Source organism: Athene cunicularia (genome assembly GCF_003259725.1).
Source record: "Athene cunicularia isolate RWA chromosome 1 unlocalized genomic scaffold, athCun1 chr1_part2, whole genome shotgun sequence".
NCBI classification, from domain to species: domain Eukaryota; kingdom Metazoa; phylum Chordata; class Aves; order Strigiformes; family Strigidae; genus Athene; species Athene cunicularia.
Window position 1 is genome coordinate 56,102,059 of NW_020799092.1, and position 25,677 is coordinate 56,127,735.

Here is a 25,677-nt window from a genome sequence, read left to right on the forward strand (position 1 = left end):
CTGCCTGGGGAAAGAGAGACCCCAAACAGGCTACCTCTTTCAGTGCACTGCATAAAGCCTGCTCCCAGAAGCTCACTTTCTGAGGGATTTTTCATACCATCTTTTTCCCCCAGAAGTTGCACTAAAAGGAAAATCTTTGTAAAGCATGAGAACACTGGAGCCAATTTTGCCTGGTAACAGATGCCTTGGCATCGAGAGTGGCAGTCCAGTGCTGCTGAGTAGGGAGCACAGGCACTGGGAGCTTCTGGGACACTTGGGGCTTCCCGCTTGGTCATGGCAAAGTGCCCTGGCCCAGTACCCACTGAAAACCTAGGTGCCCTGGGGCACAGGGAGGTCATCCAGCCTGTGTTTCTGGGAAAAGTCCCCTGAAGCTACCACCATCACAGTGATAGTGGTGTCACTGTATTGGCTTGAGGATGTAGGCCAGATAAGTCTTGAAGGCAGAATTAATATTTTTTATTAGAGTAACTGTTAAAGTAGAAAAACTGCACAGCCTTCAGGCACACAAGCCATTCTCCATTTCTCCACTTCCATGTATTATTGTGGTTTCATGGATCCTCAATTTTGGTACTAAATACATTTCTGGCCACTTCTGCCAGTGAGGCACAAGGATGTCCTTTTCTCCTTTTTCTGTCTCACAAGAGTGAAATGTTATTTTCTATTTTTATCATTGGCTAAAGATTAATTTTTAGCATAGTCATGAGTTCTAAGTAGCTTACAGGCCAAGCAGTGGAACTTGGCTCCCAAACCTTTTGCAAACTTTGAGTATTCCTGGCATTCCCGGCTAGGAATTTTGTGCAAGCATTTTTCAATGAACCTTCCTGAAATATAAATTTCTCTGGGATTTGAAGAGCTCAGATCCAGAGTCTGCTTCTTGCTCTCCCTAACTTCAGCAGCAAGTGCATTTATCATTTTATTTGACTGAAAACTTGAATGGTTAACATCTGGGATTAATGTATGAAGGTACATTCCTTGCTTTTATGGAGATCTAGCAATTGAGACAAATATTTGTTCTTGGGGTCTTGAAGCTCATGATTGCTCTCTGTGATAGAACATTCTAATTTTTTTTATCACCATTTCTGATTACATAAACAAATGAAAGAAATAAACCTGTGTGGGACTTTTTTTTTTTTTTTTACAACTTTTGTCTAACCTGTCTGTACGCTGTTGTACACTATGCTTACATCCAGTATGTAGCTTGAGTTTCTTGGATATGGAAAATACATTCTGATTCTTAAAAACAATTTATTAACAGGACATTTCTAAGTTCCCAGACAAAGATTATACAGTGCTGGGTGAAGGTGGAATCATTCTGAGCGGGGGCCAGCGAGCACGAATTTCACTAGCAAGGTATTTTGCTCTTTAATGTTTCAAGTATAAGCAAAGTGTTATGCACTAAGCACTTAAATACACATGGACCAAGTCCTGCTATATAAATATCCTCCAGGTATATCAGGAACTTAATTTTACCATTAAAAATCTGAGTTTTGCTATGCAATTGTGTTTATGATATGCATGTATATTTATTTATTGAATTTTAAAAGTTTAATGTCAGATGCATGCTGTAGCTTAGCTGAAGACTCTTTCCCTGCCTGATGCAAGATGCTGTTTGGAGTTTCAGACCTTTAACTGTAGCTTTCTAAGTACCAAAGAAACCCATACAAAGATACCAATAAGAAATATTCCAGTATCTTTCCACACTATGACACTTCTACAAAGCAGTTTATTTATTGAATAATGACATACTCCTTTTCTGTGGGTAACAAAAATGAAAAAATGCCATGTTTCAAAAAACATTGCTAATAGTTTTGGTCTTCTGTTGTAAAAAGTGGAAAGCAATGGTTTGTCAGTACCTGTGAATAATGGTCTGGCCTTGTCAAAGTTAGTAAGTAATTTTGAAGATCTACAGAACAATAACATAGGTGTTTGTCTTATAAATTAGCTATGTATTTCAGCAGAATCATTGCTAATGATAGCTAATGATGATTTAGCTATCATCAGAAATCCAGTAGTGACAGCTCTGATGTGTAAATGGCCCCATTTATTTCTGTGCCAAGTGCAAATTGTGCTGGTTCCCATGCTCAGAAACACTGGGTAGAAGTAAAATTGCATTATAGTGATCTTCACTGTCCCATGAAAGATATGCATGTCTGTATGAGACTAAAAGATGCTTTCATTAAAATAAAGAGGCTTTCAGTGTGGATCTTTCTACTGGATTTGTGAGAGGGAAGAGGCATATGGATAGTTCTGTTTTATGCAGTAAGAGAAGAGAGGACTGGAGGAACAGGCAAAGCTTTCAGAGCAAAAAAACCTCAACTCACAAAACCCATGTAGATTTTAATTTAAAATGCAACATTTATGTGAAGTATTTTGCAGATTCTATTAATAATCACGTCTGTCACTTTTCAGATGGTCACAGCTATTTACTGGAGGGTCACAGAACTGATACATTTATTGTGACCTATGTAATTATTATTTTTAAAACAATTAATTGTCCCAAAGACAGTGGCTATATCTGCTTTACATTTTGTTTGGGCTCCAGACTAAGCTCAGCAAACTCCAAGGTGTGCAGCTGTTGAAGTGTGGGTTGCAAATGAAGCTCTGAGAATGCTAGAGGAGAAAATTTAGGATTACATCCTCTGGTTGTACCCATCTGCACTGGTGATAAGAAGGAAGTTATTTGCTTGGACTGGCTGCATACAGGTGTCTGGTGTACTCTGTGCAAAGTCATGTGAAATTAGAATCCCTGCTGGAAGTGTCATCAACCAGCCACCGTGAAAAGCAAATGGACATGGCATGAATCCATCTTTCTAGAGCACTGTCAGTGCCTGCAGCTACAACCAGGGGAAACAGAGGATCAAGGGAAAAAAACAGTGCATGCCCTGGCTTTGAGCTAGTACCCTAAAGCCAGTCATGTATAGCTACTAAGTCCAGTGTACAAATTATAGCAATAATTTGAGTACTACTATTATTCCAGGAAAAAACCTGCAAACATTTTTGCTGATGAAAGCGCCAGCAACAGTATAAACTTTTGTTGTTGTGCAGCCACTACATCATAATGTATGGTCAGCGAAATCCATTGTGACAGTGGATTTTTTTAATGAAGTTCCTTTGTTTATTAACATAATATACTAGTACTGAGGGCTTTTTCTCCTGGTAGTTAAATATTTCACATTGTTTAACATAACAATTTTAAAACTAATTTTTAGAGTACTTTAAAAAGTACTGAAATGCAGCTGTCCAAGTTTTCTTTACTAATTATACTCTGATTCATATCACATAATGATTTTCATACTCACAGAGAAAGGCAAGGGGCCTTTTTGAACTTCTGTTGAAACTGATTTAAAAAATACCCCTCTTAACCCTAGGTTTAGGTTTAAGTGAGACATGTCCAAGCACGTACAGCTTAAGGTCCTAATGCTACAAATAGTTTTTCATGTCCTGAACTCAAAATACTGTACAGTCCCATTTCAGATAATGTTTGCAAGATCATGGCTCACTAATACACTTTGCTCACCGCTTATTTTAAAGAACTTTTAAGACCAAGTGCTGACACCTAAGTCTTTTCACACACTTATTTAAATATATGTAATATTCCCTCAGGCATCACTACAGTTACAGTATTTAAATGGTCATTGTACACTGATGGGGAGTATCAGATTCAAGCCATAAACAGAACTTCAGAGTAACCTGTGTAAAAGACAACTATATAACTTCCTTTGATTGCACAGAAAGTAATAGAAAACTGAGTTAGTTAGTAATGTGGTCTGCAGCAAGGAAAGGCTTTACTGAAAGGTGCCCTATAAGCACATTTAACATTGAACTCCGGCTCCATATCGATGCTGTAGAAAAGTGTATCAATTACAAGTTTTAGAGACAAAGCTGTAAAGGCACTCTTTTAAAATTTGATTTATGTAAATTTATAAGTCATGTGAAAGTTAATGTCATTTCCATTTTCTCTGTTCAGAGCAGTGTACAAGGATGCTGATTTGTATCTCCTGGATTCTCCTTTTGGACATTTAGACATTTTTACAGAAAAAGAGATATTTGAAAGGTACTGTATGTTTTGATAGATTGTATTTAAGAATCCTATCAAGCAGCAGAAAATAAAACCAAGAACAGAAATGTACTAACAGTACAAAATTACTGAGGTGATCAAAATTATATCTTCTGAGGATGTTTATTTTTAGAGATTCTTCTGACTGAGCATTTGTATTAGCAGTAGGACAGCATACTGTGCTGGGAACAAGCCTGGGCCATGGGTGAGCATTACTGCTCCTTCTTCCATCTCAATGTATTGAGCCTGCTATAATCTATTACTCCCAGAGTGCATGGCTTTATATCTGGTGTATCTGTGTGACAGAAAGGATTTTATTTCAAAACATTTACCTGCTTTGTAAGTATGAATTTTTACAAAAAGCTATGTTTTGTATTGTTTTTCTAATCACCTGTGAACTGAAAGTGCCCACTGACCAACAGAATGTCAGAAAGTTAGCCAAAGACAGACTTGTCACGATGGTGTAGCTCAAAACAGTAGGGACACACACTGCCATCCACGAGCTTTTCCGTAACCATAAGTCTGAAGTTTTGCCGTTGAACTAAGACTTTTAAGTTTAGTAGCAGAAGATCTAAGTAACCTTACTATGAAAAGAAATATTTCATTTTCAAGTTGAAGTGTGCTTTTTGGATTGACCTGAAAATTATTAAATTTTCCCCCTTTTTTTGGTTCCTGTGATAAAATACACACTGTTTACACATCTCAGCCTTACCACGTCCTTTGTAGTTTAAAGGAGCACCCAAGACTGCTCATACTGGGAGGGGAGCAGGTAAAGGCAAATAGATTGAAAATGAAAGTGATAAAAGCAACATTTAATCATGAAGAATAAAATCTAATTGTTAACACTTTCATCTTTTATAGCTGTGTATGCAAGTTAATGGTGAATAAAACTAGGATCTTGGTTACTTCAAAACTGGAACATTTAAAGATTGCTGACAAAATACTAATTTTACATGAGGGGAGCTGCTATTTCTATGGAACATTTTCTGAACTTCAGGGTCAACGGCCAGACTTCAGCTCAGAGCTGATGGGATTTGATTCTTTTGATCAGTTCAGTGCAGAGAGAAGAAATTCAATTCTCACTGAGACTCTCCGACGATTTTCCATTGAAGGAGAAGGCATGGGAACACGAAATGAAATAAAGAAGCAATCTTTTAAACAAACTTCAGATTTTAATGACAAAAGGAAGAACTCCATAATTATTAACCCCCTTAATGCAAGTAGGAAGTTCTCAGTAGTGCAGAAGAACGGGATGCAGGTCAATGGGATAGAAGATGGCCACAACGACCCACCAGAAAGGCGGCTTTCACTGGTACCTGACTTGGAACAAGGAGATGTGGGTCTACTTCGGAGTAACATGCTGAGCACTGAACATATGCTGCAGGGTCGGAGAAGGCAATCTGTGTTAAACCTGATGACAGGCCCCTCTGTGAACTATGGACCAAACTTTTCCAAAAAGGGAAGTACAACGTTTCGGAAAATGTCTATGGTGCCTCAGACAAACCTGTCTTCTGAGATAGATATCTACACCAGGCGCGTGTCTCGAGACAGTCTCTTGGACATAACTGATGAAATCAGTGAAGAGGACTTGAAGGTATGTGTTGATTTACATTCATCTTGCTTTTTGATATTGTGATAGTTTAGTGCCGTGATTATGCCTTTCCTAATGCAGTACTTCTCTGTGGAATATATTTTTGGAATATCTGTGAAATTTTTTTAACTCAAATATAATCTTGAAATCATCAAAATCCTCAAAAATTTATTTTGCCTGATTTTTTTATAGTTCTTGAAAGCTATGTGTAGAGAATTTCAATATAGAATTTTAATCTCCTGCACTTTAATCTGTCTTCAAGATTACTTATGCTAAAATGAAATTTGAAACCATAACATGGAAAAACATTGTTTTAAAACATTTATGTAAAATTGACATTGGAAATGTTAAGGCTTACAGAAAGAATAAAATACATTTGAAGTATTAGCACAGTTTTTAAAGCTGAAATTTGATCAAATTTGACAAATTTATCAGACTGCTTAGTCTATGTTCTGATACAGGAGATGAACAGAGAGTAGGCTGGATATTACTCTTTTTATGGATGTGCTGGAAATTTTGCAATTAAGGTTGAGTTGTATACGAAGAACTGGACCAAAATTAATTTTGCCTAATAACTATCAACTGGTCATGATAAACTACTTTCATTTTCAAAACTGACATCTGATTTTCACAGGATAGGAAAATTTTCTGAAACAGTTTCCTAGGTGGAAAAAAAGTCTACAAGAAATATTTAAACTCATAATTTGCTGAAGCACTGCCCATTTTTTATTTTGCTTTATTGATCTGAGCAGAAAAAAAAAACAACCCTGAGAGTATTTACAAATTTACTCTAACAGTGTAATAATGATCTTCATTGAAAGAAAACAGCTATTGATTAAGCATTTCTGGGCTTCTAGTAGTGCTAGAAAAATCTTGGTGTTTCTTTCAACGTTGTCTGAAAATTTCAAATAATCTCTGAACTGTGTTGTTGTATCAAAAATATCTCAACCAGTCAGTACCTTCCTCTCCAGCCATTATCAGCCTATTTGAATGCTGCAGTTCAACTACTTGGAGTGAGTTAGCAGAAAGAATGACAGCAGTCATGTGTCAGAAATTCTCATATATAGATATCATTCTTACTATGGTCTTATCAATTCTTTGGCAGGAATGCTTCACTGATGATGCGGAAAGCATGGGTACTGTTACCACATGGAATACCTATTTCAGATATGTTACCATCCACAAAAACTTGATTTTTGTTCTAATTTTGTGTGTAACTGTCTTCTTAGTTGAGGTAAGAAAGTGCGCTTGAAGTTGTGTTACTGCAAATGATGTTTGTTCAAACTGTGTTCTTTGTGATAAAAGGATAAATGGATAAATCGTCAGACATGAGCTCATGTATGTATCATTTATTGACAGCTGCTGTTAAATTATATTGCAGAATTCATTAGGAATATAGGACTAGTTGCTGATTGATTGTGTCAGTGAAAGGTTTTTAGCAGTTTTGTGATGGCATTCAAATTTCTAGTATCATCAAGGAGATGGAGAAGGATGAGGTTGATGGTATCCTGAATTTAAAATAATGTTATGTTTCAGGTGATTTAAATTAGTTCTTTTGGACCAGGAATAAAGCCTGGAGCTTGGATCTAGTTTGAGGTCCCAAATTTTAAACCACCTCCAGTAGCAAGACAGTATTTAGATGTGTAGCTGTTCTTATCATGTAAGTTTTATCTCCATGGTAGTGGAAAATGGCTGTGTAAATCTACAACAGCAAAGCTGAATGTGAGTTTTAAGGGAAAAGCAAATTTAACTTTGAGGTATATCAGATCTATCCCTGTATATTCAGCATATATTTCTAACCTTGATTACAAAGTTTTGCTTGTAAATTAGATTAAAATCTTTTTAAATAATTCAGAAGTCTCATCTTCTAATTAAAGAACAGATCTTATGACAAAGAATGTATCCATCTAAGTTAAACTTCCCAGTGTGACTATTGCTTAAGTAAAAGCCTACTGATAAATTAATGGGCTGGAAAGTATTCAGGCATAGCACAAACTATATAACCTTTAGCAAACCTCTGTGCATGAGATGAAATACCACACCAATTGGTTATGTGGCCTGTGCTAACAGTTTGTACTCTTCTAACATGACAATGAAGAGACGCTAGTGATAAACATCCAAGTGCTGAACTGAAACAGTAGTGACAAGTAAATTGAAAGTGGAGTTTTGTCACCCTTCAGAGCTGGGTGGGACTACTGTGGAAATGCTAGAGATACTGTTTTAGATTTAGAATGGATTGTTTTGTATTACTCGATCCAAGGTGAGTCCACGCAGATCACCATCAATAGGGCATCGGTTGTACATTCTTCCTAGATTTGCAAGGGGGCTATGTGCGTGTGTCTCACTTAAGTAGCTCAAAACTGTGTTTCCTAGATGTAATACCCAGAGACTATGGTTGCTTAACTGGAAGAAGAGCCGTTATGAATGGAAACATATAGAAGGGCTTTTTGAAGTTACTCTGTCACAATATTGTCTACCTTCATCTTCAGAGCTGAAAAAACTACTCTGCTGTGAGGAGTCAAGATGAGAACAGAAATCTGTTGAGAGATGTAAAAATATTATTGTAAAAGAAGCCTGATCCTTACAGATGCTTAAATTCAGGGCATCATGGTCAACTTATTTACTGTAAGACCTGCAAAAGTTAATGATTTCCAAGGAGAAGACTAATTATGTGCTGAGGTATTATTGCAATACATTCCTGTACCAATGCCTTAAAAATACATGGGAAGAGGATTGTAGAAACTCTGTTTTAACCCTTAGAAAAAAGGTCAGGAATAGATCAGACTGAAATGTGGTGGTCTAGATTAAGATCTCCAGTGTCTCAGTGGACAGAAAAGAAAATGTGTTACAGAGGAAGCTTCTGTTGAGCACTGAAAGCATCTCAATAAAAAGGGTTTAAGTCCCCACTTAAAAGATATTAAAATAGATTGTGTGGATAATTATGTAAAACTAGCAGCCAAGCAATATCAGACAAATAGATATATCAAATGTAAATATCAGCTAGCAAGAACAACAGTGCAAAAATAACAGTGTTAAAGGTTTGACATTCATATTTGAATATTTGCCATTGAAGATATTGAGACTCTTAGGGCCATCAAGAAATATTACACTTTAAAACTTATAAAAATATGTTAAAGCATACAGTGAATATTCCTTGTCGTTAGGAATGCATTAGCAAGCCTTTGTTAATGTAACGGTAAAAAAAAAAAAATAAAAAAAAATTAGGCACTTGAGAGTCTGATTGTAATACAAATCTAAATGTAGCTTTCCTGGTGGGATGCACTAAATGGTTTCTGTGGAAAGAGGAGCAGATGTGACAAGGTTTTTGCTTCAGGGAAGTTTGAATTCTATCCATTTACAATGTTCTCTCTAAAAACAACTATAAAGTCAGTGAAAGGAGATCAGAAAAAGTACATAATATGACAAGACAAAAAAATGATTCTGTTTTCTTTGGTCACAGGTAGCTGCTTCTCTTGCTGGGTTATGGTTTCTTAAAAAGTAAGTAGCTGTGATCATTTGTTGGAAGAAATTTGGCTCGCCTTTATATTGATTTTTGCTGTAAATAATTAACAAATTCTGCCAGAATTCTACATGGATAGGTACCAGCTTACATTCAATAAAAGGGTTCATAGATCGATAGTCTAAATACTCCACTTAGGTGGTATCTTAAGCTGGTACTTCTTCAAGTGCTAACAATCAAATGCTTTGTGTCTTGTTATTAAGCACATAACAGTGTATGCGAGACTTTTCCTGGGTCATCTCACTCTAGAGATGCATGGACTTAATTATTCTGAATACACCGTGGTTCACCGCTGTCTTTCAGAGGTGCCAGGTGAGACATTTGCTTAGGAACATTTTAAGGGAGCAGTTTCTGTAAGACTCCATTTGTACAATTTTCTCTGCTCACCGATGAAAAAATCACAAAAGTTACAGGGTCAGGCAGATAAAGGTTAAAACATACTGAGCAGTGGTATGGCTTTTCCTGGCTTAATGCTTTTGATCCCTGTGTTTGTCCTGCAGTACTAAGTCTGTATGTTCGGGGAGAGAAAGCATATGGTGACTTAGGTCTGACCCGGAGGAGAAGGGATTTATGTTGATGTCCCCTTACAAGAGGTCACTAAGGCCTTTGATTTTTATAGTACACTTAGAGCATTTTGCTTTCATAATAATTCACTTTTTTCAACAATTAAACTATTTTTACTGGTTGAAAGAAGTGGATGTGTTTTTCTTGATTAGGCTTGTTTTGTCAGTGATTAAACAGGCAGTAGATTTGCAACAGACTACCAAATCAGTTCATTTTCACAGTAGTTTGGAGAAAACTGTTGGAGAGGTCGTAGTTATATGCCAATGACATTCTTTGAAATAACCCTTCATTGCACAATTGCAACTAATTTCAGAAATGACTACAAATGCTGCTAGGCACCTGAATCACCCAAGGTATCTGACAAGATGAATAAACCATTTGTTGCCTTGACCTTGACACAGAGAGTAGCTTTGCCATAGTGGAACATGGGATAGTTCATAATTTATATTTCATATATACAGGACAGTATTTTAAAAATGACTGGAAATATATATAACTAACCATTAACATAATTTTAAAATGAATGAGCATTGCAATACTATTTGTTTAATAGAGAAAATAAAAGAGGAAAAATGCGATTTCCAGTAATGAATTTATTTTTAATTTCCATCACACAGGACAGCTTTGAAAGCAAATGCAACGCAATCAGAAAACAGTACCTCTGACAAACCTCCTGTGATTGTCACTGACACTAGCGCCTACTACATCATTTATATCTACGTGGGAGTGGCAGATACCCTGCTTGCCATGGGAATCTTCAGAGGTTTGCCCCTTGTGCATACACTTATAACAGTGTCTAAAACTCTTCATCAAAAGATGGTGCACGCAGTTCTTCATGCACCTATGTCAACATTCAACTCTTGGAAAGCAGGTAACTGTGATGGGAACTGATTGACTCATGTATGGGTTTCATTTCAATTAAGCAGTTTTCATTCTGTTAAAGGATACTGTTGCTTCCCATTTACATTTTCAGTCAAGCTGAATGTTAAAAGTTTGCCACATAAAGTAATTTGTGAATCTTTTAATGAACCTTGATTGTACTTTAAGTGTGACATATTTCAGTTGTCAATTCTGATTCTGAAATATCACCTTCTAAGTTGGAGAAAATTAACTGTTAACTGTTTGAGGCAGTAAAACTAGAATAGCTTCTAATGAAGAGACTTTGTCTAAAACTGCAATAGAAAAGTAGTCAGCTATGTGGTGAGTGACAAGGAGTCAGGTGTGGATGATAAATAGTGCTTTATATCATGAGTAGTCCTACTAAAATGACATAAAACATCAGTTAGTGTGAATAATGGTATGTGTATTCAAATTTGTCTCTGGAGTTGATACAGAGTTCATTATATAACTGGTGCAACAAGTTCCATCTCCTTCTGTACATGAAGTTCCTATCCCATACCCTGCTTACTGTTGTGTACTAGATTACAGGAGGTACTGGTAAAAGACAATACAAAATAAAGTGTCTCCTTAATTTTCCCATTATATTCTTAATTCTGTTGTTATCTCGTAATTAATACAGTAACTCTGCTCAGAAGCTAAGAAACTGGTGTACAAACTCATACAAATGCTGATGTGCAAATTATCTGTGTATCAGCAGAGCCTGCTGCATAAGGGATACAGACTTTATCCTTTGTGCCTCCTTCTGTCCTGTTTAATTATGTTTCTTGTTATTACGTTTTCCTGGTTTTTTTTCTGATATTCCAAAGCTGAAACAGAAGTTGTGGAGCCAAATTCCTCCATGGAGAAAGAAGCTGTGGCTCTACTAAACTGTAATGGAATTGCTTGTACTATAAAAAAACTTGTACTTATTCCTAATATATTGTATTCAGAAAAAGTTGTACTTTTTGTTAAAGTAATCCAAGTAGGATTTTGGGGGTGACTTTTTTTTCCTTTTTTTTTTTTTTTTTTTCCCCTTAATCCATAGGTGGTATGCTTAACAGATTCTCAAAAGATACGGCAGTACTGGATGACTTACTTCCACTTACTGTATTTGACTTCATTCAGGTTTGTAGAATACAAGTTCTAAAGTTTGCTGTCTTGTACAACTGAAAATTTACAGTGCTATATCATGTAAAAAAAATCATATTGATAAGAAGAAATAACTGGAATTAAGTACCTCTTCCTTTTTTTTTCAGTCTGTATATCTATTTACATAGCTGCTTATCTTGTAAGTCAACTTCATTGCTTCTTTTTTGAGTTCTTGCCTATATGTGTACCTCCACTGTTTGTGCAAACCACTTCTAGTACTCAGGCTTGGAAGCACTTTTGCCCTGCAGACCCCTACAGTACAAGAAACCTTGTTGCTGTCCACATATAACTTCAAAGGTGTATAGGGCATTCTTTAGTTTCTTTCAGTTATCTTTGCTCAATTTTTTTTTTTTTCATGCTATCCTTTGACTGATTCGGTCATTTCCATGACTTTACCTCCTTAGCCTCCTCCATTCCCAGTTTGCTAGCATCAGCCTTAGTTTACTTCTCTTTTGTTGAATATATTCTTGTTTTTTCTGTTCTTTCATTTTCTGTGGAAACCGTTACAGGCCTGCCTTATTGGACAGTTTGACTCATGCTGATGTGCTTTCAACTCTCAGCCAGGCAGTTCTTTTTCTTTTTTGCCTTTTTTTTTCACCTTCACAAGTTTGACTGACTAATTTTGTCTTTCATCCTTTTCATCTTTGTGTCTTCTCCTGAGTCTCTGGGATTAAAGCTGTGTCTGTCAAGCACTGGATAACTACTTATGGTGAGGGAGAGCTTTAGATGACTCTGCTCCTTGGAGGAATCTGACATCCCTAAGAGTGGTAGAATTGCAAACTTTTAATTTTCTGGATGGAAAGACTTGTTTCCAGCATAACTCCTGGGAAGCATCATGCTTGCAAAGTCTCGAGTTTTGAATTACTTTCCAATACATCCACCCTGAAGAGAACATTGAAGAAATACAAATATAAAGGCAATTCCAGTGTTTCTCAAGGAGGATAGCATTCTTTGCTCCCCATCTTGCCTATTCTCAGACTGGCTCTGTGTGGATCTCAGCATCCCTCATTAGTGTCCCACCACTAATGCTGCAATGCCAGCTTTTCCTCAGATAGAGATGATTCCCAGAAATTTAAAAAAAATAAAAGCAAATCTTCCCCAGCCCTCCTGTTCCTCTCTGCCTTTTTTTAGGAGATGTGCAGGCCAGACTTAATCAACCCAAACACTCTGTTGCACAGATTGCCTGTCTCCATCTGTGAGTTTGCTCTGCTTTACAGTCCATACCAACATGATGGTCTGATAAAATCGAGTGCCTTTCTCTGTATCTTTTTTAGTAATTGATAACTTTGGCTCATGACTTTAGAGAGGCCAGTGCAGTTCCACATGAAGAGGTTTAAGGACATTGCATCTCTACTTCATGTCCTGCAAACATCATGAAGATTTGCTGAATGAGTAAACATGGACATTGAGATCTTCTCTGAATCATTAATGTCATCTTCAGTGTGATCAGGATTCACTACTGTCTTTTCTGGTGTGGCCATTTTGTTTCTGATATTTTTGATCTGCCATAGGAATGTTATTCCAAAATTATTTTAGTTTGTCTGTCTCCACATTTCAAACTCTCTACAAGAAACTGACTAGTTTTTCATGTTTTCAAGGACAAGGAAAATGCCTAGATTTGGCTCTTCTGTTCTGATGCCTTTCAGAGGCTAACCTATGCTCTAATGTCCCATAGGTTCACCTCTGTCTTTTCAGTCTCAACAGCAGAGGCTCCAGAACATGCATGATAACTGCCCTGTCTTTCCAGGTTCTTCTGGTGAAGATCATTGAACCTACCCACTATCTTGACTGCTTTTTACCAGTCATCCCTTCATAAAAAATTCCTTTGATCCTCCATAGTTTCAGACTTGTTTGGCAGTTTCAGACTTCCTCTGAAAGATACAGAAAAGTTATACATATGACTTTCTCCTTCTGTGCTGATTATTGCAGAGTCACAGAATGTGGGAGAGACCTCTGGACGTAGGACCTAGGACCTCTGCAACCCCTCTGTCAAAACAGGTTCAGCTAGAGCAGGTTGCTCAGGGCCATGTTGGATTTTGGATATTTCCAAGAGTGGATACTCCACAAATTCTCTGAGTAACTTGTTCCAGTGTTTGACCAGCCCCACAATAAAAATGCTTTTTCTTACGTTTAAATGGAATTTTGTGCATTTCAACTTGTGCCCATTGTCTCTTATAGTCCCAGTGGGTGCCATTGAGAATAATCTGTCTCAGGCACCAAATACCTAGTGGTATTTATATAAATAGTATATAATTTTAAAATATATATTATTTCTAAAAATTATTTGTATATATACACAAATTTATAAAGTATATATATAATAAATACCATCAGATACTTATACAAAGTGGTAAGATCTCCTAAGCCTTCTCTTAAGACTAAGCAATCCCAGCTCTATCTGCCTGTCCTTGCATATGAGATGCTGCAGTCCCTTTATCATCTTCAAGATCTTTCACTGGAGTGACTCCAGTATGTCTGTATCTCTTTTGTACGGGAGAGCCCACTCCAGATACCATCTCATTGTTACTGAAGAGAGGGGAAGGATTACTTTTCTTGATCTTCTGACGTGCTGCTGCTGTTGGCCTCCCTTGCTGCAGGGGGATGTTGCTGCCTCACCAGGATCCCCAAGGCCTTCTCTGCAACGCTGCTTTCCAGTCAGTCAGCCTCCAGCTTGTACTGGTGCATGTGGTTATTCCTTCCCAGGTGCAGAGATCTACAGAGAAGGTTAGCTTCTAAATGTACTGGGATGCCTAAATCTGAGTCCAGTGGAGATGGACACTTTGTCTCTACTAGCCTTCAGTTTATGTTTGTATAAGTTCATCCTTCTGGCTTCTGAGCTTTTCCTAAGAACCTGACACAAAATTTTAGAGCTGGTTCTTACTCCCTCTTCTATGAGAATGAGCTGGTAGATGACTCTGGCTAACTCCTTGTTTAGGGACACTGTCTCCTTCTCTATTGCAGCTGTGGATGTCACAGCATAGTTTTCCTTAGGACTTCTATGGGCATTAGACAGATCAGGGGGCCTTCCCCTTTAGGGAGCAGGGCTTTTCATCCAGGATGAATGAGGCTTCAGGACAAAAGAGGCCAGGGTTACTCTCCAGTCACTGGGATATACCCTGTTGCCCATAAAAGAAGAAGCAGTATCAACCTTTACATAAGTGACAAGAGATAACATCTGTAGTGTTTTCTCTGACAGCCATCTGACTTGCTTATGTACATTTGGGTGTGTATTGTAGTCAGCTAATGACTGCAGTAGCATTACCACTAGTTTTAACATCCATCTTGGTCTTCTACCAGTGCTTACAGTGAGGTCATAATTTTTTGGAGATCCTTCATGTGAGATGCTGCTAAAATATATTGCTTGTCCCTAAGGTTTAATATAGTCACACTCAAAAGGTCATATTGAACTCACTGGACATTTATACCTATGGTCATGACTGATTTTCCCTAAATGATAAATCCCCATTGGTCAAACAGATTGGCTGATGCAGTCATTGCTATCCTGAACCCTTGCTGAATTCCTGTCTGTACCACCAGCTGCATTTTCCAAACTGGTGACACAGAGGAAGCACTGGACCATGTCTCCCCATCTGGCCTCTGTCCTAGGCCTGCAAGCTCAGCACCTGGGATCACTGCAGCGCAGCACTATGGCTTTTAACTGGGCTACATGAGCCCTTTGCTGACATTCCCTGACCATATGCCAATGTAGCTGGCTTGTGTGTTGAGTTTTGCTATTGCCTTTTTAGAGAAGGTATCATCTTCTGTTTGACTTTACCCTTATTTGTGTTTGGAGTTTATGAGATAATACAGATTTTCATATTCAACTTTTTTGTGAAATTACTGTTGGACCAGCAGTGAGAACAATATGGCACCATGGTGGCCTTTGCAAAGTTTGAGTAAATGATGGAAACAGGACTTAAAGCAGTCACTGTGTCACTGTGCAATCTTAAGTAATGCAAGAGCTATATAATTTGGCTTAATATCAATTCACTTACTCATTCACTTCCTAAGAACCAGAGGTACAAGAGGTACTAAATTCTGCAGTTTGAAATAATGAGTGAACACAAATCCATTCTTTCATTGCTACAGACCAGTGCTATACAGCCTGCACAAGCATAACCCACGTGTCACCATTCCTTTAAGAGAAATGAGGAAAATAACTAGTCCAGCTGTTACAGTTTTTTTTTCATAAACTTTGATGCTACTATTGCATTGCTTATATTTCTGATGAAAAAAAAGGGTAGGAAACATGGAACATGCTTACCATATTTGTGAAAGACCTCTGACTTGGAGTACTGGGAATTTAAATCCTTCTTTGAATTTATGTGGATGTAGTAGCAAAAGCATGAACTGCAGGTCGCTTCCTAATGTGAAATTAGTTTTGCCCTCCATCTGTTTCTCTGCTGACTGATCATTTGCAGTGATGTTTCAACGTGATGTTCATAATTTTGTCCAAATTTTCTATTTGTATTTGCTTAAGGCTGCTAAGTTTTCAGTTTGAAGTAGCTGTTTAGTGTGAAAGGTAACATCCTGATACAAAGCAGAGCTTTGCTATCCTGTGTACACCGATATACTTGATTTTCATTACATTTAGGTATGAGACAAACAGTCTAAGTGTTTAAGGTGCTTCTAGTGTAAAGACACTGATTTAGCTAAATATTTCTGGAGCTACTGAGGATCAGGTCTTATGAGAATGGTAGTAGTCTTTAGTGAGTGAGATAGATTAACTCTGGAATTATTTTTTTTCTTTTGAGTCATCTGTCACCTTAAAACATCTTTTTGTCTCCTGAAATTGCAAATTTTTCATACCACATACCGTTTTACGACTTCCTGTCTTCTGATCAGGATGACTAGTAGTGCTAGTTTCATATGCGGGTTACAGTCCCTGAAGCAAGTGATGATGTGTGACTTCCCACTTTTTCTGACCCTCAGAAAAGCTGCTTGGCTCAGAACCTGCAGGAGTCTGGCACTCAGCTCCTGACAGTCCAGCACACCTAGTCCAGACAAGACAGGGACAGCACCGGTAGGACTGGGAGGTGGCTGCAGATATTCCAAGTGTTTTCCTTACAGTTTTAACTGGAGAGTGAGTGCCTAGCTGCCATCAGTTTTGCGTGGCTTCATAATTTAGAAGCCTGCAATACTGGTTGTACTACAGAAAACACTTCTTCCATCTATTGAAAGGTGGCAGCTTATTCCAAAATGTTATGGATCTGGTCTCAGTTATTCATGATCTTTTCATGGAGGTTTGTTCTCAGCTGCAAATCCTACTTAGGCTAGTACTTTTATGTTTGTTGAAACAATACATAGTTGCCATAGGAAGAAGATTCATCACCAATCTAGTCTATAAAATGATAAGTTTACTATATCAATAGTATTTTTCTTTCATTCTACAGTTAATACTGATTGTGATTGGCGCTATAACAGTAGTCTCAATATTACAACCCTACATCTTCCTGGCATCAGTGCCTGTGATAGCAGCCTTTATTGTGTTAAGGGCATACTTCCTCCACACTTCTCAGCAGCTGAAACAACTGGAATCTGAAGGTAGGAGCAGCAAAATTGGTAGAACTTCTAAATCCACAACAAATCAATTGAGAAGTGATTCACCCTTTCACCTCTTCTTTACCTTTTCTCTTGCAAGATGCCATTGTCTCTCGGAGCAGAACACATCTCCTTAAAGTCAGTGCTGTTACTGATCCAGCCAATACTGAGTGCTCTGCTGCCAAAGATCAATGGAGATCTTTCTAAAGCTGGGGCTTTATCACCACTGCAGCTGAAAACAAATAAAATCCTGACATACACCTTTCTTGAGAGTAAACATAACTTGAAAAATTGGGGTCAGACTTAGTATGTTCCCTATGTTTGTTTCTTTGTAAGAAAAAATTAGAATGGATATATCTTGTCTGCAAAGATTTCTTATTTCTGAATAAGTTATTTGACTAAATTTCCTTTGTCTTCTCCCTTTAAGAGACTAACATGTTCCCAATAAAATATAAAACCTCATTTTGAAGTGTGGGTTCACAAATCAGGCACTGTGGCCTGGCTTTACAACAAACTGACAGATCCTCAGCAAATCAGTCCTGAAGCTTAACTGATGATTGTCTTCTCTTAAGTGTAATTCTGAAATTCCTCGGATCTAAATCTAAATTTCTTTGATGATCATAGGGATCCAGCACTGGCTCACCACTTTTTATGTAATGCAAGATCTGCTTAAAATTACCGTGTCAGTACCGTTGAATCCAAAGCATTAAAGTATTCTGTCTGTACTAAAAAAACTTCACTTGATGGAGTTATCAGAATTGGAGGAATTCTTTTTGGCTGTGGAGGAGCCACCTTTCTCTTGTGTCATTTTACAGCAGGCCAGGAGCTTCCCCAAGTAGTGTGTTAACTATGAAGAATTAATGTGATCCCTTCCTAGCAATACACTGAATGGAATTTCAACTCATTCAAGCAAAGGCTGTTGTTATATATCCTGTGACAGGATTGCCTCAGTCAGGTATTCCAACAGCATATGTAAATAAAACACTGACAATAGTTATACTGCTGTGAGTTAGAGCACAGGGCTGTGTATTTGCATTATATCAAAGATATTTGCTTATGAGTGTTTATGATGTTTCTAATTTAAACACTTTACAGCTCGAAGTCCAATATTCACCCATCTTGTTACAAGCTTAAAAGGGCTGTGGACACTGAGAGCTTTTGGGCGGCAGCCGTATTTTGAGACCTTATTTCACAAAGCCCTGAACCTACACACAGCAAACTGGTTCCTCTACCTGTCAACGCTACGCTGGTTCCAGATGAGGATAGAAATTATTTTTGTTGTCTTTTTTGTTGCGGTGGCATTCATCTCTATCATAACAACAGGTATGGTAGCTTTACTGAAATAGAAGTCTTCTGCTTCAGCTCAGCTTTGGAAACTTCTGAGGGAAATTGTTGTAAAATTTAGCATACATTGGAATAACTGATTTAAGTGTCAGTCTGATACATACTGATTTAAGTATGTCATAATAGTAAACACAATTTAATTAAAATAGATTTCACCATTATCTTCAATCTACTGTAGTAGAGGACTTATTAAAGGGATTAATCTGAAACTAATATTTGAAGGGACAGAACTTCATTTTCTTGACTGTAATTGCTGTAAAAGTAATCATGTGTTTCAAGCCACATTAATTTAACCATGTTAGTGTACTGAAAAGCTTGGATGTTGATTATCATCTGTATAACTCAAAGTTTTTTAGTAAATAGAGGTTAATGTTTCTCCCATTTGCAAATGGCTAAGACATACAAAGTTTTAATGATCTTTTAAAGCCACACCAATAGCAGAAATAGTCATACAGTTTTCTAATTCCCAACCCACTGACCCACTTTTCAGTGTGAAGTTTTGCAAATTCCATTCAAACTTCCCTTAAAAATGCCTCACCACTCCTACTAAACCCAGTACATGAATGAGAATCTCTCTATACCTTACTATCCTACTGCCACGCACAGCCAGTCTTTAACAAGCCCAAAACGTTGGAATAATTCAGTGTGGAAAAACTCAGCAGGTTTAACTACAGATTATTTCAAAAATGGTTTTTAATTCTACACTTTTGTGATGTATGTTTTTTGATTTAGATTCTCAGCCATTATTCTTCCACTCCTAAATTTTACACTAAACTTTGTGTGCAGGATCTGGGTGCAGTTTCAGTACTGTGGTCACTGATAAGCAAGAACGTGCCGATATCGTGAAGGAGGTTTTTGGTTCTAACAATATCCAACTTTCATTTGATCATAGTTCAGTGTTAAAAAGGAGTTATATAAAAGTGTACATTTTATCTAATATTGTATTGTGTATGAAATGCTCTCCTCTCTTTCTTGTATAAGGAGTTCTCCTGATTCTTAGGAAAAAAAAAAAATCCAACCACACAAATACTTCCGTATGAAAATGAGCTCTTGCAGTACTTTCGTTACAAAGGAGACTTTTAGTTCCCCTAGAATTCATAGGCAAACAGTATCCCTTGGTGGCCCTCTCATTTTTTACTTTGTGGGATTAGTAGTTTGGGGTTTTTTAGGAAAAATGTTTCTTGTGTTATTGTTTTTCTTGATATTTTATTTGAGAAAAGAAACACTTTTTAAAAACATGAAAATTTTGTCATCTTGTCACTATTGTAAACTTTACTATTATAGGTAATAGTCCTTGAAGCAACACTAAATCACTTTTCTCAATCTGACAGCTTTCAGAAGGATTATTTTGCTTGTATTGTTTATTCCTGTAATTACTCTGATAATGAGATGTCTATAAGCAAAACAGGAGGAAGTTTGTTAAAGAAAGCCATAGAAGAAATGGAGAAATCATAGAAAGGCATTTGTCTTAAATTCTCAATTCCATTTAACACATAGTGAGATTAAAAATCAACATTGGGGTAGTTTAAATGCTTGGATTGTATTGTATGAACTCATAAAGGAAAATCCCATCATTGTTACAGCAGATAATTAAAGCAAAATAATTTATATCTGCATCTTTGTGAAACAGTACGGAGACATGTCCTCTATTTGTTCAAGAAATGAAGATGTAAACCAGCACAACTATTTTGAATTTTAAAGTTGTTATCTGTGGTGTTTTAATTAGATAAGAGTAATTTCACAGATTCATATCTGTTGGAAAAAAGAAATTGAAATCAAGATTACAGAGACCTGATTCTGTTTACAGTTTAAGTACCAAGATTTAATTTTTTCTTCTGCCAAAGCAAGATCAGGGTTTCTGTTGAATTCAGTGCCAAAGGCAGGTGCTTAACTGACAATTAAGTGCTCAGTCCTTTGTATAATTAACAAAGCCATGTTTTCTCCATGAAATAAGAGAGAATGTAAATATGTATTTAAGATATAGATGCTAATTGTCTGATTCCTATTGGCTTTTTATTTGCATATAAATTGAATTTTTTTTTACTCTGCAGGTGATGGACCAGGTAGAGTTGGCATTATTCTTACTTTAGCTATGAACATCATGGGAACCTTGCAGTGGGCAGTAAACTCAAGCATAGATGTGGATAGTTTGGTAAGCATAAAATTCACTGTGCTGCGCTTTCTTTTGAGGAATTGCCTTATTTTGTATATTATGAATGTTCAGTGAGTTATTTTCAGAGTTGGATATCAGGCAGATGTGTTAGACATGTTCCCCACATACTTTTCATAGCAACCTTCTGGCTTTGGCACATCACAAACTGATTTTTTCTGTAAACAGAAATTTTCCTCAACTAAAATAGGCCACAGCAAATAATGGCATTTGAGGATTCAGATTGCAGATGTAGCAATAATGGGAATGCTTCGAAAAGCCTTGGAGTTGTTTTGTTATGATTATATACCTTACTAAGGTATACAGTATATAGTAAGGTATATACCTTATAGTAAGGTATATACCTTACTAAGGTATATATTATATCTTATTTGGTCTACTTAAGGGCTTTGCACAGCAGATCACTATGGATGTTTTTGAGCTCCTTCCATGCAAAATCAATAGTGATTTAAAAATCTGTCCTGGACTTTCCTGGGGGTTCCTTTTCTGGTTTTGTGTAAAATAACCTCTGTTGTAAGGCTTTAGAGTTGTATATGTTTATCCATTTAATTTATGTAGTTAGTATGTTAGTTAGGATTGGCTTTAAAATAGGATACTTCATAAGGTTAACTCTTCATCAGCTATTTGTTGAGGTATGAGAAGCAGACAGGAAACTCATAAAAGAGTATGTTTGTTCTTGCAGTTTTCATCATACCTTAGCTTAAATGTATGACAGTTTTAGATGTTATTTTTAAATTAAATTTACTTCTCTCTTTTACACTTCAGGCATTCTAGGATTTACCTTAGACAGGATTCTTGTAATAAAATACAGTAGTCTTATAAAGCAAAAAAAAATCCCACATCCAGTCATACCCTCTCTGAACCCTAAATTAGCTTCGTTAGCCAACCATTTCAGTATTGTAAAACAAACAGCTTTTACAGCAGATCTTGGAGACCATTAAACTCTGATAAGCTGAAATCAGTTTTCATTTGAAGAAAATGTAATTGGGGCAGATAGTGACAGTGACGGAATATTTGCCAGTTTGACATATTTTTTTTTAATAAGTTATTCAACCACTCTCATCCTGAAGGAAATCCTTGAGCCTCAAAACTGGGAATTAACTATTTACAGCATCTAATCTCTTGTTTACATGTGTGACTGGTGATAGTCCAGAAAGCTGACTGCCATTCAGGGACATGTTTTTTCCCTATCCACCAATTGTTTTATGCTGACACTTTCTTTGCTTGTTAGAACAGCCTGTCTTGAAGGGCAAGCACTTTGCGAAAGGGCTTCTGTGCTGTAACTGCAAGACACACTGAACAGCAGTTGTATGACTGATAATGAAGTAAATTGTGTCGTTGTTAAGGCATGACAGTGACAACAATGTTCAATCAGCTCTCATTTGTAAACTCCATCTTAGCCCTGTAAGGCATAAGGTGATCACTTTGAGTATAACAATCTGTATAAGAATCACGTGCATGTATTTTATGGCTTAATAATGGTGTGAAAACTGATGGTATTTCACAAGAGCTACAGAGAGTCTTAATGTAGGATTCAGATGGTGCTGGACACACTAGTGGTTTAATAATGAACTTACGCTTTTTAAAATACAGTGATGTTAAAATGTCGCCTATTAGTTGCAATAAGGAAGTAACTCCCTTTCCCTTGAAAAGAAATTCTCAAGTTGCTTTAGACATTTGTGAGTACTTTACATTAAGACAAACTACTGTAGTGGAGCACCAGTTATATTAATGATAGCCTTCTAAGGTGCATCAGTTTATAGATGGATCCTCTGCCCACCCCTCTCCCATGGATTTTTAGGTATCCCAGATGACAAACTAATAGATATTGCTGGCAGGATAGTTTTCCTGACATTCGAAAGCTGTTCCTGTGCACAAGCAGATAAGAATAGCTTCATGGTTTCAAGATATTAAAAGTGCTTCACTGGGTGATGCAGATGTATTATTTCCCACTCTGTGTTCTTTACATTTAGCACTTCCCTCTTTAAAGTGTTTTGCAATCATTTTGTTACAGATGTCCTGCAAAGACTTGCATGTTTGACTGACTTAGTAGTCTATTTGGTTACACTCTATTTTTCTCTCAAGGGGTACTTTGAAGCTCTCCACAGGACCAGGTTAACTAGAATTGACACATGCCCATGTGTCTCCAGTTACACATATGCATGCACTGGAAGAGGTGACATAATTTTTGCCCTTCCTTGAGCAGCTGTGACATCCATGCTTACAAGCCTGCACACAAGCATGCCTGAGTGTATACCACATTTGTAGGTAGCAGTTTGTAGTTGGCAGAGAAGCTGGAGTTTCCTGCAAGTGGTGGAAACCCATGTACAAAGATAGCTGCTGTAACTAGTACATAACATTAAGTTCGTATTGAGTTTTTTTACAAGATATGCAAGGTACAGGACATCAGTGAAATAAAGGCAAGCAAAAGGACAGGAAGGCAGAAGAATAGGGAAGCAGGATCACATGAAGAAAGGAAAAATGTACCAGAAGAAATACTGGCCAAACAGATGGGTAGGTGGCAAATTTGACTTTATTCCATGCAATCTCCTTATGTGACACTGAAATTCTGTGAAGAAATCTAAGTTTCTAGGTTGGATTTTGTTTTTACATACACAGATATTTTCTTTGAAGCAATTTCTGTGGAACTGGTTTGGCTTTAACAAAAAAATTCCCATTGTCTTTTAATACCCCATAATGGTTTTGGCATTTCATTCTCTAGAGTGAGCCCTGACACTTTATCTGCTCTGCTTTTTTTTTTTTTTTTTTTTTTTTTTTTTAAAAAAAAAAAAAGAAAAAAGTGGTCACTCTGACAGCTAGCCACTGTTTCATTTAAAGCTACCAGCTGGGCTAGATTTATCTTTTCACTTTGATCATTTCTGCTAATATCCCTTTAGCTGGTTTTCAGTCTTTTTCTTATCCCTCCAGGCAGTCTTGTAGCATTTTTAAGTTTTTTCCTTCATAAGGAAATAGAAAATAAGTTTTCCAGTAAGTGCTGCTTTCACAGATAAGCATTGGTTAGTCCCAGTGGACTGTTTTAATGCTTTATAACCTCCTCCTTCACTCATATGTATCCTGCAATAGCAGCACTATAACTGAGAAGGACAATTCCTTTTATCAGGGAAAGAGAAAATGCCATGCTTTTACTGTTGCCAGGATTACTTATGTAAGAAGATATAAAAAGTCCCCCAAAGTGATATTAAATTCACACTTGCTGAACCTCACGGTGCCCCACACTGTACATCGGGGGTGCTGAAGAATTAAAGTAGTACATGGTAGAGGACCAAAGAAAAAATTAGGGCTGTGAAAAATAGTGATGCTTTTACATCTGGTTTTCATGCTTTTATTTTCCCATGCTATTTCTTCCTATCCTGTTCAATAGTTTGGGTTTTTTTAAAGTAGGACATGATCTTAATATTCTTTACTGCTGTAAGCAAAAAAACTGAGAACACTTAATTCTCAACATTTAAGCAGACATTTAAGTAGACTGTAAAATCTACATCAGAATGACAATTCTCAAAGTGGGGTGTTGGTCATCTGGAAGAAAAATCTGTTAGAACATTTCTTTTTCTGCCTGCAAGACAGCATGAGAAAGAGCAAAAAATTCAGTACAAGTTTGACATGAACTAAATATTTCATTTTTGCAGTTTGGAAGAGGAGTGTATGTCTATAAGTGCACCCAAAATGTAACAGAAGATGTGACATTTCAGTAAAACCACATGGTCTGCCTGCATTGACCCATTTTTTGCAGTGACTTAATGCAGAGGGTTTTTTTACAACATGAGCCATTGAACCAACCTTTCATAGGATCTCTCAGTTGCACACTGCACTTTCCAGAAAGAATGTTTTCAAGGAGGTGGTGTCTTGCAGCATGGTCATTTAACACTATGCATGTCTGGTCTGGAGAGGGTAACTGCTCTCTTTCTAGCAGAAGAGAACATAGGGCCTGATGAAATTAATTATATTAGATTACTTGTAAAAGAATTACTTCTTCCACTTTCTGGAAATATACATTACATAATTATATTATGAATTCTTCTTCAACATTAAGAAGAGTTTAAGTGATATTAATGAGAAAGTAAATTAAAGAATTTGCAGTGTTATTAAAATCTCAGTAAAATACAGTTAGGCAAGGGTAAAAATAGTGTATTATGCTTTAGACATTTTTAGATGGAAGTAGTAAATATACTACTTTATTCTAAAGCATTAGTTAGTTAAAGAATGTGAATAGAGCAGGCACATTGCTGATGGGAATAATGGATAAGAAGCTTGCTGTCACCTACACTATACCTGTCATTATGAATGACAGAAGATTTCTACCTGTGAAAGGAAGAATTGATATCTTTATAAAATGTTACTGACATTTATGCTGCATTCTGCCCAGATGTAAATCATGATTCAAATTACAGATCCAGGAAAGAATCCTTTTGAATTGATTTAAAGTATTAAGCTGTCTAAAATATCTGCATACGTGATGTGACTGACAATTCTCTCAGGGGTGCTGGGCCATAGAGATGAAATTTTCTGTTGTAAGGGAAGGCTCTTTGTCCAGCTGGCTTCATAACAGATTTTAACTAGTGTGTAATGGTAGGATCTCTTGGGCAATTACAGGGAATCCCTGCCTGTACAAATGTTCACAGCTCTTGATGAAGCCAAGAAAGACCTTCATTTCTGAAGTGACAATACTTCAGTAAAGATAATATTTCTGAAAACAAATGTACAATCACTGATTAAAATAAATACACAGTGCCCATTGTGGGATTCACTATAGACAGTCAGACAGGAAGAAAATTTTCAGTCTGATCCAAGGTCTTTCTGTGTCACCAAAATGAGATGACATTCATATATCAACATGATGATGA

At 36.9% G+C, this 25,677-nt stretch overlaps 1 protein-coding gene across 1 annotated transcript in view; it reads left to right on the forward strand.

Moving 5' to 3' along the window:
* The window catches only part of CFTR (cystic fibrosis transmembrane conductance regulator), a 91,544-nt gene that overhangs the window by 44,365 nt on the left and 21,502 nt on the right, over positions 1-25,677 (forward strand). Inside the window, exons 12-21 of the mRNA XM_026867912.1 lie at positions 1,256-1,350; positions 3,968-4,054; positions 4,919-5,651; positions 6,754-6,882; positions 9,109-9,146; positions 10,350-10,603; positions 11,657-11,736; positions 17,154-17,304; positions 18,397-18,624; positions 20,697-20,797. Coding sequence (XP_026723713.1) covers positions 1,256-1,350; positions 3,968-4,054; positions 4,919-5,651; positions 6,754-6,882; positions 9,109-9,146; positions 10,350-10,603; positions 11,657-11,736; positions 17,154-17,304; positions 18,397-18,624; positions 20,697-20,797 — 1,896 coding nt within the window. The remainder of the gene's footprint in view (positions 1-1,255; positions 1,351-3,967; positions 4,055-4,918; positions 5,652-6,753; positions 6,883-9,108; positions 9,147-10,349; positions 10,604-11,656; positions 11,737-17,153; positions 17,305-18,396; positions 18,625-20,696; positions 20,798-25,677) is intronic.